The following is a 17,990-nucleotide window of genomic DNA, read 5'->3' on the forward strand; positions in this document are numbered from 1 at the left end:
ATTTGTTCAACACTTAGTTTCATTAAAAGGTTTATTGTGAGTGAGGTGATGAGACAACTGTGTGACCTGGAAAGATGAAGTGCTTTCAAACTAGTGTACAGTTTTTTTCACTGGACAGTCAAAAGCACCTAGTAATAAGCACCTGAAAGAGATAACATACATACATGCATAAATAAATAAACAAACAAACAAATAAATAAAAGATCCCCAAGTTTATTATTACATATATCAGAATTTGGGCTGAGGGAAGAAATTTATGGTTGATTATGAATTTTACTATTTTGTGATCCTGCATATAGATATCCATGTATTACAGCACGTTCTGTTAAAATGACACTTTAGTATATACAGAAATTAGTTTTAATATGTTTCATAATAGTTCATACCTTTTGCTCTGGAGGGAGAAGAAGGAGATGAGTTAGCTAAAGGCTTCCTAATTGTGCTGTTTATTCCATGAGCACAGCCATCACTCAGCCTGGTCTGGTGTGCATTTTGATCACTCTGTGCACTCTGATGACTTACAACTGGCTCTGACTTCCTTCTTTTTCTGTAGTCACTTGCAGAACTGGCAGCACTGAAAAATAATTAATACCGATTAGCATATGCTATCTTTGATTAGTAGGCCATGTACCACACTTGTTTAAGTGGCCAGATTAATCACCACAGTTGCTTGGTGTGCTTTGTTTCCATAAAGAACAACACTAAAGATTTAATTCCTAAAATAATTTACTGCTTTAGGTATAACAAGGCATGACGCATCCATAGTAAAAAGATAGGAGACTCAGACGAAAGAGTGACAAGTCTACAGTATTAGAAATACTGTGTAGCATTGAAGATTGATCATGGGATTCATTAACATCTACACTAAGTGTACACCAATTCTGAGTGAACAGACAATACAAGCATAACTGACACCTTCTACCTCCTAATTTTAGTTTTTCTACTGAATTTCTTGCAGCCTTAAATATAAAAGGGGATTCATAAAGGTTACTACAAACTGCAGACTACATGTACACTTAGCGTAATCATTCTGAGTGACTAGAAAGCACAAGAAATGTTGCAGGGGTGTTCTTGAATACAGATCATGTACACTTAGTGGAGGCATTAATAGGTTCATAGGTTGGTACTAGGCTATTGGCCCTAGGGCTTACACAAGCCTAGCCATAACAAGTCCCTGGATATGTCTTCCCACAATACTTACTTCTCTGGACCCCTGTCTAGCAGGGCGACTGACATAATCCCAGGGGTGAATTTCCTATCTCCCATACAATCATCAAGGTTCCTTTTGAAGAGGGCCAATGAGGCGCTCTGCTTGACATGTATGGGCAGTCTATTCCAGAGTATGGGGAGTCTCTGGGTCAGGAACCTATCCCTCCAGCATGTTTTGTTCATTGTGATGACAAGGTTTAGATCCCTAGAGCTTGTGACTCTGAGGGAATGGGATTTCTTTAAGTGGAGCATGTCCAACAGTTCAGGATTTGACATGGCCTTGTATGTTAAGCAGAGATCGCCTCTGAGTAGACGATATGCCACAGAGTATAGCTGGAGTTTTTTTAGATGGTCAGCATATGGCATCTACTTTAGGCCTGTGATTCTTTTAGTGAGGTATTTCTGTGGCCTTTCCAGCTGTTGCAGATGTCTTGTGAGGTACATACCAAACGGGGCATTATACTCTATAATGGGTCTAATGAGGGATGAGTACAGTGGGACAATGACCTCCTTTTTTTTGGATGAAAAGCCCTTAGTGATGAGGTGTGCCACATAGAAGGATTTCCTGACTGTTGTTGCGATGTGGTTATCGAAAGTGAGACCACTGTCCACTTTTGTCCCTAAGTCTCTCATCACACTTTCGATGTTTAGTATACTGCCACCTATGTGGTAATTCATGGGTACATGTTTTTTTCCAAAGGAGATAACTATACATTTCTTGGCATTAGGCTTGAGCCCATAGCTCTGCACCAGGCATCTGTTTCTGTAAGGCCCTTGTGTAGAATATTCACATCATTTGGGGATTCAATAATGGCTCCCAGTTTGCAGTCATCTGTGAACTTTGTTAGCCAGAGTCCCTTAGTGTTGGCCTGTACTTCAGATAAGTAGATGCCAAACAAGAGTGGTCCCAGGACTGAGCCCTGAGGTACTCCATTTGTCACTTGTCTGGAGCTGGATTTGGAGTTGGCTACTTTTACAGTCTGGGTTCTGTCAGTAAGCCAGTTGGCAACCCATCGAGTGACTTAGGGATTTATGCTCAGCTTAGTAAGTTTATCTATGATTCCAGAGTTGGGGATGGTGTCGAAGGCCTTAGCGAGGTCCAGATAGGCTGTGTGGACCACCTTACCCTTGTCCACAGCTCTGTAGTCTGATTCAAAGAAGTCAATCAGATTCAGGAGACAAGATTGGCCCTTCACAAACCCAAACTGGGTTGGGTCCAGTGTTTGAAGGTTGCCAGTGTCTTTGTTTATAAGTTTCATGATAATGTGTTCCATGCCCTTGCAGATCAGGCTTGTCAGACTGATGGGACGGTAGTTCCCAGGATCCAAGGTGGATCCCCCCTTGTGGAGTGTGATAACTGTAGCTGTGCACCACTCTGTGGGCACGAAGCCTGAGGCGAGGCTATGATTAAACATGACACTTAGGTGAGGTGCCAGTTCATTTTGTAGTTCATGTAGTACACAGCCTAGGATGTCATCTGGTCCCATGGATGCTGTATTCTTAGCTTTGGAGAGTGCGGTTTCTACCTGTGTGGCCATGATTACTGTAATTTGGTAATCTTTTGGTATTGAGATGGGCCCTTTAGGGGGTGAGAGGGGGGTGAAGTTGGCACTAAATTGATCTGCCAGGATATTGGCAATATCCTTGGGATCAGTATATTTAATGCCATTCTGTTGTAGCTCAGAGCAGATCTGAGCATTGCCATTTAGATTCTTGATATAACTATAGAATACCTTGTGGTTGTCTTTGGAATCTTTGGCAATTTTATTTTCGTAACTAGCTTTTGAGGATTTTATGAGGGATCTCAGCTTCTTACTGAGGCTGGTGAGGGAGTTTTTTTGCATCCTGGGATTTTCCTCTTTCCTGCAACAGTTTCTTCCTTCTGTTGTATAGTTTGTTTATAGCAGGGGACCACCAGATTGGCTTCCTTTTTTTGGAGAAGAGCATCTTGGTTCTATTTGGGATGGCATGATTCATGCATGAGTGGATGTGCTCGTACAGTGCCTTAGTGTAGGATCCTGCAGTCGAACTTTCAGATCCCATCTGCATGGGTGTCGTGAAGTTTGTCACTTCTGACTTCAGTAGCATAAAGTTGGCTTTGGAGAAGGTTTTTAAGGAGGTTTCCTTACTGGGGGGTGGGGGTGGGATGTGGATGCCAAGGGTGATTTGTTTATGGTCAGACCTGACCAATGAGGGGGTGTCCACTGGTGTGGAGCATCTATCTCCCATGTTGGTAATGACCAGGTCTAGGATATTGGGGCCCCTGGTGGGACAATGGATTAGTTGATCCAGGGCGTTGGAATTTATGACTTCCAAGAACCGTTGGGAAAATGAGTTGGTACCCGAGTAGTTTTCCCAGTTAATGGCAAGGTAGTTGAAATCACCCAGTATTAGGGTGTTTGGTTGCATCTTAATATTTTCCAGTATGTTTAGAAAGGTGTAGTGAGAATCTTGGGGCATGGTGGGGGATCTGTAGCAAGCTACAATTTGGATTGCAGTCTTACCTAGTGTTAGTTGCACCTGGAGAATTTCAGATGCATTGTGTTGGGCAACTAGCCTGGAGGTGTGAATATCCTTGGTGAATATGGACACTCCTCCACCTTTAGTGTTTTGGTCTTGGTTTTGTGGCCGAAAAGTGTGGTAAGAGTTGTAGCCTGGTATTGCAGGGATGCTCTCTGGAGCCTTGAACCAGGTCTCAGTTACTGCACAGATATCGATGCTCTCCATTTTTAGGAGTGCCTCGAGAGAGTGCATTTTGAGGTTTAGACTTCTAGCATTGAGTAGCATTACCTTCAGATTTTGCATGCTTGTATCTGTTACGGTGGTAGTTTTATTGAATCTTCCCTAAAAAAGGCACTATAGAGATGGCAAGAGCTTTAGCCAGTAACCTGAATCCCAGGGGTGACAGGTGCAGACCATCTCTGGCAAAGCATTGTGGTTTCTCGATCATGTCTTCCCAGGCAGACAGATACTGGATCCCCTTTGAATGACACCAGAAGCTTAGCCAGTTGTTGAAGTCAATAATTTTGTCCTTATAATGTGGTATCATTCTGGGCGAAGGCAGGATGCTACTCAGGGCTAGGGTCATACCTGCCTGGGCCACATGATACAAGAGCTCTTCCATGTCTCTTTTCATGTAGTCCAGGGAGGTACGTCTCAAGTCATTCACTCCAGCATGGACAATGACAGAGTCATATTTGTACTTGTTGTGGAGTGACTTGAGTGCATGCATTATGTGGCGGATCCTGGCACCCGACAGGCAGCTGACTGTAATTTTCTCCTTATTCAGCCTGGTGAGTGGGACATCAGTGTGCCTGACTATAGAGTCACCTATGACTAAAGTGTTGGGTACATTGTCCTGCCATGGGGCTGTTGATGGGTGTCACACTGGTGTTGTGAGCTATGTGTCACTTTGGTTGTGATTGGTGTTTGTTTGCATTTCAGCTTCGGAGGTCCTTGTTGCTTGGGCAGGTTAATGTTAAGGGACTCCACATATGTGGGTTTAGTGTTGCTATGTGTGGGTGTTGGTGGTGTGAGTTTTGAAGGGCTATGAGTTGCTTGAGGTGTAGTGCAGGTGTTAACCTTCTCCTCTTGACTGTCTAGCACAATCTTGGCCGGAGAGAGCTTTGCTTCCAGTTTGGCTATGTAAGTGAATTTCTCGCCGGTTGTAGTGTTGGGTGGTAGGAGGAGAGGATTGTCTGTGTACATGAGGCAGTTGCCACATTGCCCCAGTATGCCCAGATTCACCAGGTGGACAGTAGAAATCACTGGAAGCTGACCATTGGACATGCCTGTTTAGGTGCTTTTTTTGTAAAATTTAAGAGCTGTTTTCCCTTACCTTTGCAAAGTACTTTGCAATTATAGGCTGTTTAGTGCCTATGATTAATTTCTCCTTATTGACAAGGAGAGTTGAGTGCTTGTATCAGTTTCAGGCTTCCTAGTGCTTTCCAGCATGTTCTAGAGCAAGTGCTAGTCACAGGGGTTCAGATTTTAGTGCTACTACTGAGAAACCAGCTAGTTCTAAGGGAAAATTTGAAGAGCACACTTTCTGGCACCTGGAATAGTTTAACTGTAGCCTTACAGTGCTGCACAATGGGAAAAATGTGCAAACACGTGTTTTTAAGCCAGAAAGTTGAAAGAGATAGAAATCAGCCCTAAAAGGCTAATAAAATTACAATTTCAGAGCTGGAAACCACTCCTCTAGCGTTAGATAGGCAGTACAATGCTCACCACTCCCACTGGTAAGCAGTAGGACTTCCCTCTACCACAGCAAGGTCTGGATAGCTCTGAACACAGAAAATAAAGTCCTGAGACAAGTAAAGCCTGGGATATGGACTGGCTAGGAAAGGTTGGAAATGAGCAAACAAGATAGTATTTTTTTTGTTGAAACAGGCTAAACAATGCAATAATACAGTAAATAAACACAGAAAAGGCTAACACACTTAAGTGTGTAGTCCTAAACAGTAAATGCAATTAAAACTCTACAAAATTAGCAATTTAAAACTTTTTAAATGAAGCAAGGCAAGTGCATAACTGAAAAATGATTTAAGAGGCAGTAATACAGCAGAATAAGTAGCTAGACTACATATACAGAGAAGTCTATATATACAGAAAAGCAGCTAAAACACACAAACAATTCAGATGCAGTGCAACCTAGAGCACTTGAGTTGTAGCAATATTAAGGCAATTACAGTTATAATAAATGCTCTAAAATATACTTCTATATTTCCAAACTGTTTAAGACGCACAGTCAGAACACAAGGAGATTCAGGCAATTTTTTTTTTGAAAGGGAAAAAGGAGAAACAGAAGACCTTCTCAGATGTTGTCTCTGTATTAGGTAGAATGAGCTAATGACACTAGACTGGGAGGAGTGTCCCAGATCAGATTTACAGTAGGGGCGGGCAACTGCAAAGCCACCAAGTATAACAACAAGACACAAACAGGAAGGGAGGCTGGGGACCAATACTAAAGCTATTAGCCTACAGACAGTAAACACTACAGAAAGTCACAAAATGAAAGTTTTTAAACAGATAAAGGAGCAAAGAGACTCTACAGAATGCTTTTAACTGCAAACAAATCAGTTACCCGTGCAGATTAGTTAATAGCAATAAAATACACTAAAAACTATGCAGCAGGCAATAAAAAGTGCTATATATAAATTGCTAGAGACAATAATCAGTATAAATAATCCAAAAAACAGGATACTTATATAACTCAGATCAGAATTGTAGTCAATGCCCCTCCTCCACTCTGCTCAGTGTGTATAGACAGAAATTCTCTCAAAGTTAGGGCTTAAATACCAGAAGATACAACCTTAGACAACTTTTTTTTAAAAAAATGCACAAAAGAACCAGCCCCCACTAGAAAGCAACCAATTAACACAATCTAGCCAAGGTAAAGAAAGGCTTCTGCTAATTCAAGATGGCCTGTTCATGTGCTTTGAACAATCACTGTATAAACAAACAGGCCCAGAGCCAGCAAATCTGAACTAGGACAATACTAAAGCTATTAGCCTACAGACAGTAAACACTACAGAAAGCCACAAAATGAAAGTTTTTAAACAGATAAAGGAGCAAAGAGACTCTACAGAATGATTTTAACCGCAAACAAATCAGTTACCTGTGCAGATTAGTTAATAGCAGTAAAATACACTAAAAACTATGCAGCAGGCAGTAAAAAGTGCTATATATAAATTGCTAGAAACAATAATCTGTGTAAATAATCCAAAAAACAGGATACTTATATATCTCAGATCAGAATTGTAGTTAACGCCCTTCCTCCACTCTGCTCAGTGTGTATAGACAGAAATCCTCTGACTGTTAATCTGTTAATTGCTCACTGCGTAGGTGTAGCTAGTTATTTTGGTGCCCATTGTACATGATCTGGTGCTTCTTTCCTTATTTAGGTAGCAGGCCGTGTCAATTTTTTCAACAAATTTACTCCTCACACTTGAGAAGCAAAAAAAAAAAATCTCTACTTTTTATATTAAAGCAAACTGCTTGCTACATTTGTAACAGGTTACACCACACTTGGACTGCTGAAGTGCTTCAGTTCTGACAGTAATTGCAATGCTGCCAATTCTAAATGCTGGTATTGTATTTAAGACCAATCATTTATTCAAGACTCTAAGAAGTGTGGAAAGGCCTGAAGTGTGGTGACATTTTTCTTGTATGTTTCTATTTTTTCCATGTTTTGGCCCAAAAAGCTATCCATTTGCAGTTTTTAGTTTGTTCTGAGACCTTATTTTTGTATTTTCATTTGCAGTTGTGGAAAAACTGTAAATACTGCAAGATCTTTATACATTGTACTGCGCTTCTATATTCATGCATAGAATTACTTGTAAAAGCTAGCTGTTTGCATTCTGAACCTTGTCTGGGGCATTAGCCTTGCAATTTCATTCACATTTGTGGAAGAACTGTGAACTACTGCCACATTTGACCCTGCATTTTTCCATAAATAGTGTTAATGCTAAATTTCTGCATAGTCTGGTGCCTTAGACTGTGGAAGAATTGCAGTAGTACTGTAAATTCTGCTCCAGGATTGCTGCTTTAGTGCTTTTACAACTGTTTATATTCCAGTTTTGCTGCTAGAATCTTATATTCTTCTTCTCATTCACATGCTCATAGTTGAATTTCATTGCCTTTCTCTTTACTTTACTATTGTTTTCCCCTGTTCTTTGCATCTGCCATAGCCCCCAGTTAGGCATTAGGAAAAAGTTTCTGAAATTCTAGCCTATTTGGAATCAATTACCTGTAGCTCAAGTGTCATAAGACTAGATTTCAAATATTGGCTTTATTTGATTGGATCCCTCTCTAGCTAGTCTCCTTCTTGCAGACTGAATTTTTCTCCAACCCTTCCTACCCTTTTCCTGTTGTGCTTTTAAAAGGCTGTGTCTCTGGTTTCCATCGCTTATGGTAATCTGACTTCCAAAGTCTTTCCCTCCCCTCTTTCATTGCTATTATCTGTTGTGTAAGCTACATAAGCACTTCTCCCACTCCATTTTTCCATAGACCCATAATACAGAGTGCCCATATAGCAAACCAGAATTACTTGAGTAAACAACATTTACTACAAATTGTCTCCTGCCCATTTTCCCAAAGCTCCAATCTGCCTGGCACCCTCACTGCACTCTGAGAGGGTCCTGAATTAATCCTGCTCTAATCTTGGCAAATAAAATATTTATGTTATTGTTTTGCACTTCAGTTAACTGTTTTACAGTGCTACTGCTTTATATTTGTTGATTTTGCACTTTAAATCATTTTAATGGTCCCTAATACTTGAAGTTGTCTTCTCCAGGCAGTTTAAATTGTTTTGTGGTAGCATTACACACTCAAGCAATCTTTTTTTGTGTTTTTACATTATGAGGAGTGGGACAGTCCATTAAGTGGCAATAGGCAGTGGTCAGGTGTAATTTATTTATTTATTTATATTTGTTGACCGGGAGTGTCCGACTGGACGTAGGTCCATTTTCAGCGGAGGCCCGGGGAGAAAAGCTCCACAGTTAAAATAAACAGACAGTAGTTACATTGGATTACATAGCAATTAACAATTTACATAGCAATTGCTTACTTAATAAGTTCTGAAGCACATAAGAAAGCTGTAAGTGCAGTCTTTCTATTGGCTAGGTGGCTTAAAAGCCAGTTTCCTATGTTTTAAGTGTCTATATAAATTTGGCACATTTGTGCACTGCTGTCTTCCTGCAGCAATAGTCAGTAGTGCCCTGTACAGACGCAAATACTTACAAACCAATTTTTCCTCATAAAACCACCTCTGAAACTGTACCAGTAACTTGGTGAGTACAGAGCAACTACTTTGCACACTGAGTAACATACAGCAGCAAGTTTGTGCATTGAGGAGTACTGCCCCTTGAATTTACTATTATATAGCCTAGTCTAGCCTCTAGCCCCAAAAGCACCCATAGTCATCCCACTATTAATCCCTTGTGCATCACACCCTTGCAGCTCAACCAGTAAATGTCCTGACATCATGGATTTGTACTTCCCAATTTATCTGCAGCCAGTTTGGTGGCTATGGGTATATTCAGACAATGTAACAATTGTCTAATGTTTACTGACAACTATTTAATTTTCAAAAAAATAAATACAGTATGCCAGATTTACACACACACACACACACACACACACACACACACACACACACACACACACACACACACACACACCTGCACAGACAGGGACTAAAGGTAGAGGCATCTCAATCTACATAAATAACGAGCATATCTCTAGGTTGGTTAAACAGGATGATGCAATGGAGTCCCTCCAAGTCCAAATTATCAAAGACAATGTCCCATACCATATCCTAGCAATTTATAGGTCACCTTCCCTGTCCAATGAAACCTATAGTTCATACTTAGACCTATTGGAAACACTCACCATTCATATCATGCTCATGGAGGACTTTAATTATCTTTCTATAAACTGTATATCCTAAACTACTCCAGATTTGCAGACGCAGAGATGGCTAGACTTTGTAAACAGAAACACCGTGAACCAGTTAGTGCATACACCTAGTACTCTCAAATATGGGAGAATGTTGCAATCCCCCAGTCTCAGTGTCATGTCTTCTCTGGTAAGGTCAGACCAAAAAAAAGTCTCCTTCAAAATAAGAATCAATTCTGTAACTGCAACAAACCCTGTAACAGTCAGAAACTACGCCAATGCAAAATGTCTTTTATTAAGTTATAACCTGTCATAATTTCAAGCCCTCCAAACCCAGATAACACAGCAACCTATGCAGAATTATTCATAGAAGCTCTATGTGAAAGCCTGCATAGAGGCTGCTGTGCCTATCACAAGTAAGTCCAAAACTAACTCAAAAAACAAACCATCCTGTAGGAATCCAAAATTAAACAGGGTGAACAGCAAAAGAAAAGAGTCATAGCTAAAATTAGGAAGTGTAACACCAAAAAAAGGTAAAAACTCTGTAATCAAAATGAGGATACTACTAAGAGGACTAATTAAGTCCAACAAAGCAATTCTGAGGTAAAGATAGTATCCAAGGCCAAGGACAACAATAAGGCCTTCCTTAACTATGTCTGAAATCTCAAAGGCAGCATACAATAGTGTATCAAGCTGTTGCTAAATGGAGCCACATTAATGGAACCAGGAGATATAGAAAATCTTCTGGCTGACAAATCCAGCACCAACTTTACCTCCTCCTCACCCCCAGCTTTGAATGGCCCAGATAATACATGAGGATGAATAGTAAATAACCTGAAATATGACATATCAGGGTCACTAGAGTTCCTATTCAACCACGGCCTCTACACAGTCTTCATGCCATGTGAATAGAAGACTGCAATGGTTGCTCCTCTGCATAAGGATGGACCATCAATGGATCCTGGGAACTACAAACCCGTTAGTCCAACTAGTCTCATGTGCAACATCATGGAAAGAATTTTCATGCAAATGATTAAAAAAGACATAGGAAACCTTCAGACACTGGACTCAACCCAATTTGGTTTCACCAAGGGCAGGTCATGTCTACTGAACCTGATGGACTTCTTTGAGAAAGTAACCAAAGCAATGGATGAGGGCAAAATGGTTCACACTGCCTACCTTGACCTGGCGAAGGCATGTGACACAATACCCCACCCAAGCATTGTTGACAAGCTCAAAAGGTTTGGTATAAACCCTTATGTCACCTGGTGGATAGCCAACTGTCTCACAAACAAGACCCAGGAAGTCAGAACTGGGGAGTCCACCTCTACAAAGATGCCAGTCGCACGTGAAGTCCCTCAGAGACCAGTCTTAAGGATGTTCCTTTTTGGCATTTACTTCTCTGTCAAGGCCAGTGTCAATGACCTCTGGCTAGTTAAATTTGCAGATTGCAAATTATTAGTAGTCATGGAATCCTTCAATGACACAAAAGTTCTCAAGAAAGGACTGACACAGACAAATAACTGGTATCAGAGCCATGGACTAAAACTAAATCCAAAGAAATGCATAACAGTATCCTTCAGGAAGTCATCCACCCTTGGTAATTATCATATTGACAACACACCTCTAACAGCTGACCCAGTAATCAGGGAGTTGGGAACACACATAAACACTAATCTTGCTGTTTACAATCCCATGCCTACAGTAGCGAGGAAATCATTCTATGTTGTGCAAGGGTATAGCATTTAGGTCCAAGTAGGTCATTGTTCCACTGTATTCAGAATTCATCACACCTATCATTGAGTACAATGCCCCCTTTGGTATATACCTAACCAGGTACATTCAACAGATGGAATGTCCACAGAGGTTCCTCACTGAAAGAATAAAGGGCATACGTAACATGTCCTATGCAGACCACCTCAAGGCCCTATCCCTGTATTCTTTTGAGGGTAGATCTATGCCTGGCATACAAGGCTTTGTCAGACCCCGCCCTGATGGACCTCTTGCATATCTGCAAAACAAACAGCACCAACATTATCCATTATATTCTGTGATATAAACAGGACCTGCTGGAGAGACAGGTATGTATCCCAGAGATTACCATTTCCATGAAACAGGCTCCCCACTCATGTAAAGCAGAGTTCCTCCTTAACCCAATTCAAGTGTAACTTGGACAACTGGATGGGGAACAGGAAATTCATCTCTGGTTTGACACCTATGTCTCTAATGGACACAGTCAACTGGTAAATGGTTCATCTCGCAGGTACTAGCTTGTAAATGTTTAATCTCTCACACCCCTGTTTACATTTATCAAGGGTACCATAACTTGTCAGAGATTTGAGGTGCATAGCTAGGCTTAAAAATACACTTGTGATTGTTTGCCTTGTATACACCTATGAGCTCTCCTGCTTACAAGAAGAGTTCTTTATTTTTGAGTAGTGGGGAAACTTTATTCCAACAGTTGTTGGTATCTTTACTTTTTACATGTAAATACTAGTCTGTCGGGCTGCAAACTATTACAAGCCTATCTAATAACTACACGACAGAATCAAACCCTATATTGTGTACCTGTGAGGTTAAGACCTTAACCATTATGCCCACCCACCCCTTAAAAGTTGATTTCTTGCACGGAAAGTAACTGCATTTACCTAGGTAAATGGACAAGCTGTTCTTGAGAGCCATTTTAAGCCTAGCCAATCTTCCTCAAAGGTGAAAATCAAACTCCACATCTTGTGTCTGTAAGGTAAACACCTTAACCATCATAGATTCGTAGATTGTTACTAGACTATTGACCAGGGAGGGGGGTGCTTTTCAAAGCCTAGCCAAGTTTTACTTGAAAGAATACTGATGTCCTGTATCCAAAAAGGACATTAAAGGACAGGCATTTATTAACTACCTCTCTCCATAAGGGATATGGTTGCCAGGCCTAGTGTAAATTTCCTATTCTCCATCCACTGGCCTAGGCTGCACTTAAACTGGGTATTAGATGAACTTAGCTTCACATGGATGGAAGGCCTGTTCCATAGGAGGGGCAGTCTCTGGGACACATATTTGTCTCTCCAGCATGTTCTGTTTAAGTCAAAGACAAAACTCATGTCCCTAGACTTTGTATTTCTGGTACTGTTTGACTTAGAAATTTGCAGGAGATTCATAAGTGTGGGGATTTGCGGATGCCTTGTAAGCCAGGGATAGATCACACCTCAGCAAGCTATAGGAGACTGAGTAGACAGGAAGGGGCTTTAAGGTGGTCTGCATAAGGCAGGTTTGTTAAACCTTGTATTCTTTTTGTAAGGAAACTCTGAGGTTGTTCTAGTTGCTGCATATGCCTGGTCAGGTACATATGGAAGGGAACACTGTACTCTATGATTCGTCTGATAAGGGTGGAGTACAATGGGATAATGACTGCTTTAGACCCAGATGCTATGACCTTACTTATAAGTTGCGCAACATAAAAGGATTTCCTTACCACTGTGGCCAAGTGGTGGTAGAAGGTGAGGCTACTGTCTAAGTGTATACCCAGATCCCTGATCACTGGGTGGACTCTTAGGGGCATGCTCACTCTTTTACAGTTTCTCCTTCACTTATGACCTAAACAAGAATGAGACATCTCAAAAAACACAACAGTCGAAGAGAGAATAAGGAATGGTAATTTCAAAGGGACTAAGTAGAGACAATATAAGTACCAGTCTGACACAGCTGCAGGTAAAATCCACAAATCTTTAATAAAAATAAGAAATAAAAGAGTAAGCGCTTTCATGTATATTCTTACCACTTATTCAGACTGAATACTAAAGAACACCAGAGTCATTTAAATAGCACATCAATAAAACAATCAGCACATCAATTAAGCATACCATGGTTAAAGTGCCAGTACATAAAGCCACAAACCTATATACCAGTGTCAATGTTTCAGGGGTCTGGCTTTCAAAAAAGGTTTAAGAGAGACTACCTCATTTAAACCAGGTGCTTTATCGGCATTTAAAGATAGAATCCACTTCTGTTCAGCGGATTCAGTTCGGTTCCTAATGTCCCGCCCTCTTAAACTCTCTGAAATGATCTCAAGCACTAAGAATCTAAAATGATGATCCGTTCCATAATTAATGGAGTGCTTAGCCAGAACATTAGTTTCTTTTCTATTTTTGATGTCTCTTTGATGTTTTAAAATTCTATCTTTTAGCTCAACCCAACATAAAAAGCATGACATTTAATGCAATAACTAAAGTAAACTATATTAGATGTCCTGCAATCAGCATAAAAAGTTGTCTCCAATTTAAAATTCATATCAGTATGTACATATTTGCAACCCATATGAATGAACTCACATGCTGTGCAATAATTTCTACACTGAAAAGTTCCTTTCCTATCTGATATCTTCTCCTTATTACAGAGAGAGGTATTGATCTGCGGTGGTGGTGCTGCGGTAGCGTTGTCGCCTCACAGTAAGACGTTGTCCTGTTCGATTCTCAGCGAAAGCGTCTTCTGTGTGGAGACATGCATGAGTGGGTGTACCTTCGTTGAAGGTTGTACGTCAGGGCTGGCAACTTGGTACGTAAAAATCTACTGCCAATCATTAGCGGACCGGAGTTCCACTGTGGCGATCCCTAACCGGGAAAAGCCGAAAGATACAACAACATTATAGATAGAGGTATTATAGCATGAGGCTTTTCAGTGACTTGTTCTTAAAAGAAAAATGTGGAACTGTGCCTATAACATCTTTTAGTTCATCCATGGTACCAAGTATAGCCCAATTCCTCTTAATAATGTCACAAACACCCTGTACATCCAAAGAATATGTTAGAGGAAATCTAATCATCTCATGTCTATCTTTAACCTCAGTGGTTTTGGTAATTGCTCTATCTGCATAATAGGGTCTACATTTACCCTCTCTCTCTTTAAAGGCTTCTTTAATACACTCATTGAGATCTGCTTCTTTATACTGTCTGTTAAGAAACTCCATTTTTAGGGACTCTAATGCTGCTACCAGTAGTCCTTCATCATTACGAAGCCTCATAGTTCTATATACTTGTCCCTTAATGACATTTCGAGTGAAATGTCTTGGATGCATACTGCTTCTGTGCAACAAGTTATTTTTCCTAGTAGGTTTCCTATAAATTGTTGTGACCATATGTGTTAGTTTTGCTTTCTTTGCTGGGACTTTTCTGCACTTCTCTGTTCTATACAACCTATTTGGTGTATTTGCTTGTAGAGGAAGGACATGTTATTATTGTGCATGCATTTTTATTGGCATATTTTTTCAGCCTTCCAATTTGGGACACCTGACATCTGGGGCAAGAAAAACTGAAGAAAATGGCGTAGAAGCAAAAGAAGTTCGCAAGTGCCGGTCGGCCGACTCCTGAGATTTTCAAATCTGAATTTCAGATCCGAAGTTTTCATTAAAGCTAAGTACCCCGTTGGGGAAACTTTTTTCTTGCTCCAGACCGATGTCAGAAAAAGTTAACAATTGTATTTCTTGTGGGAAGCAAATACCTCATAAGGATTTTCACTCTTACTGTATTCCTTGCCTAGGCCCTGATCACAATGTTGCTAGTTGTCGGTTTTGTGCTAGATTTAACCAAAGCACTATCAAGCGTCGGTTTGATTTTGCATTTCATTACTTTGGCTGAAGATTTAACTATATAATGCCATCCGATCAGCCAACAACCACAGTTTACAAAAAACGCAAGGACAAGCAAAAGGATAGGCATCCGAGGTCCAAAACCGATGACGAAGCCTCTTCTAGGCCAGTCGCCGGTTCGCCAGTTTTCAGTGAGGCGCTTTCACAGCCCCTGGCGCCCGCTACCTCAGAGCCACAGGCCGCTTCCGACTCCCACGTGGAGCCGACTGGGCCTCTGGATACTCAAGGTATTAGACACTTGGAAATCATTCCCTCAGATGGGTCCGGAGCCGCTGAGCAGGCATCGGCTTCTGAGGGTGTCTTCAGACCTACACAACTATATATTAAGCCATCCTCAGCTTCAAAGACAAAGACTAAAGCAGCATTAAAGACAAAGAAACAAGTACAGCATTCTCCTACTCAGACCACCATGCCTAAAAAACAGATGCTCAAAATGGCCGAAGACCTAATTACTTTGATCAGGGGTTCCCATCCCCCTCCTGATAAGAGGCCTAGGCAAGAGACAGAGTATGATTCTTCTGATCAGGTTTCTATTTCCTCTGATTCCTCTTCTGAACAAGATTACTCCATGCTTCCCTATGAGGATTCTGATGCTGAAGAATCCATTCCTTCGGCTTCTCCTCCTGAAGATTATTCTTTTGGGGAAACCCTGCATACCATGAGGGAACATTTCCACTGGGAGAGCCAAGATTATTCTGAATCTAAGAAAAGGCTCAGAGACTTTCTGCTACTTCCTCAGCACAGACCCATCGCTATTCCAATTGTTCTAGACATTGTGGACGATGTATTCTCAAAGTCCGGCCTGACCCAGACTCTCTACCCCCTGCACCTGCTAAGCCAGACAGATACTACAGGGTTCTGGATTCTCATAAATTCCTGTATAAAAACCCCACTGCTGACCCAGAAACTATATCACAAGGTCCCAAGGGGGTTAAAGCTTCCACTGCAAAAAACCCTGTCCCCTCTGATAGGGATTCCAGGGCTCTAGACAGATGGGAGAAAAAGGTCTACACTTCTGCTACCCTGGCTGTAAGGGCCTTAAATTGTCAGTTTCATATGCTTAAATATCAGCAATATTTAATGTCACTGCTTAAACAGAAAATGTTGACAAATACTGAATGTTCAGAGAACAAGGAATTGCAGGATTTATTGCATGCAGCTGAACAAGTGGGAAAGCATACTTTGCAATGTGGTTATGATTCACTGGAGGCCTCTTGCAGGGCCGCTGTTACAGGTTCTGTTATTAGAAGGCATGCTTGGTTAAAGGAACAAAATCTGCCTGATCATGTTAAAGCAAAATTAGTAGATGCACCATTACAACATGATACTTGGTTTGGTACTAAAGCAGAAGAGGTGTTGAAGAAAATGGAGGATAAAGCAAAATCCATGCAGACAGTCAAGGATAGGTTCATAGGTTCATACTAGGCTATCTGCCCTGGGGCAATTATAAGCCTAGCCCGATTCTGTATGGCTTACGCCACCCCTTGATTTGAGTATACTGTGCCCTTTTTAAGGTTTAGTTTACTGTGCCTCTGTCTAATAGTGACACGGAAGTAATCCCTGGGACAAACCTACGATCCCCCATCCACTTATCAAGATTCTTCTTGAAGAGATTCAGTGAGGTGCTCTGCCTCACATGAACTGGAATTCTATTCCAGAGCGAAGGGAGCCTCTGGGTTATGAACCTGTCCCTCCAGCAAGTTCTATTTATTTCTGTGCTGAGGTTCAAGTCCCTTGAGCGTGTGGCTCTAAGGGATTTAGATTTACTGAGGTGGAGCATGTCCATTAATTCTGGATTTGACATGGCTTTGTATGTCAGGCATAGATCGCCTCGAAGTAGGCGGTATGCAACTGAGTAGAGCTGGAGTTTTTTTAACCGAGCAGCATATGGCATCTGTTTGAGACCCTTGATCCTCTTGGTGAGATGCTTTTGGGGTCTTTCTAATTGCTGCAGGTGTCGGGTAAGGTACATCCCAAAAGGGGCATTGTATTCTATGATGGAACTGATGAGGGATGAATAAAGGGGCACGATTACCTCTCTTGATCTAGATGTGAAACCCTTCGTGATGAGGTGGGCTATGTAGAAGGTCTTTCTAACCACTTTGGCAATGTGGTTTTCAAAGGAGAGATTGCTATCAACTTGGGTCCCCAGGTCCCTAATAACTTTCTCTGTACTTAATGGGTTTCCGCCTATGTGGTAATTTGTGGGCACATTGTTTTTGCCAAAGGGTATGACTATACATTTTTGGCATTTAGCTTTAAACCATGGCGCTGGCACCAGTTATCTGTCTCTGTGAGACTTTTTGAAGGATGTTTGTGTCAGCTGGAGAGTTGATTATGGCGCCCAGTTTGCAGTCGACTTGGTGAGCCATAGTCCTCCCACATTTTCCTGTACCTCGGAAAAGTATATACTGAACAAGAGTGGTCCCAGGACAGAACCCTGTGGGACGCCACTTGTGAGTTTAGAGTCTGACATGGCTCCAGCAACTCTCACTCTGTGGGTTCTGTCTTTGAGCCAGTTTGCGACCCATCTTGTGACATAGGGGTTTATATTTAAGCTGGATAGCTTATCTATGATGCCCGAGTGGGGTATTGTGTCAAATGCCTTTGCAAGGTCCAGATAGGCTGTGTGGACTACCTTCCCTTCATCTATGGCTTTGGTGACTGTTTCAAAGAAGTCAACCAGGTTCAAAAGGCAGGATCTGCCCTTGACAAAGCCGAACTGGGTAGGATCTAGTGTCTGTAG

General features: G+C 41.4%; 1 protein-coding gene across 2 annotated transcripts in view; it reads right to left on the reverse strand.

Moving 5' to 3' along the window:
• Positions 1-17,990, reverse strand: part of SORBS2 (sorbin and SH3 domain containing 2) — a 3,647,154-nt gene that overhangs the window by 1,027,866 nt on the left and 2,601,298 nt on the right. For both annotated transcript variants that reach the window (XM_044062620.1, XM_044062621.1), the window contains one exon: positions 387-574. In XM_044062620.1, coding sequence (XP_043918555.1) covers positions 387-574 — 188 coding nt within the window. The remainder of the gene's footprint in view (positions 1-386; positions 575-17,990) is intronic.

The sequence above is a fragment of the Protopterus annectens genome, chromosome 2.part1 (assembly GCF_019279795.1).
Source record: "Protopterus annectens isolate FY-2018-M chromosome 2.part1, PAN1.0, whole genome shotgun sequence".
Taxonomy (NCBI): Eukaryota; Metazoa; Chordata; order Ceratodontiformes; family Protopteridae; genus Protopterus; species Protopterus annectens.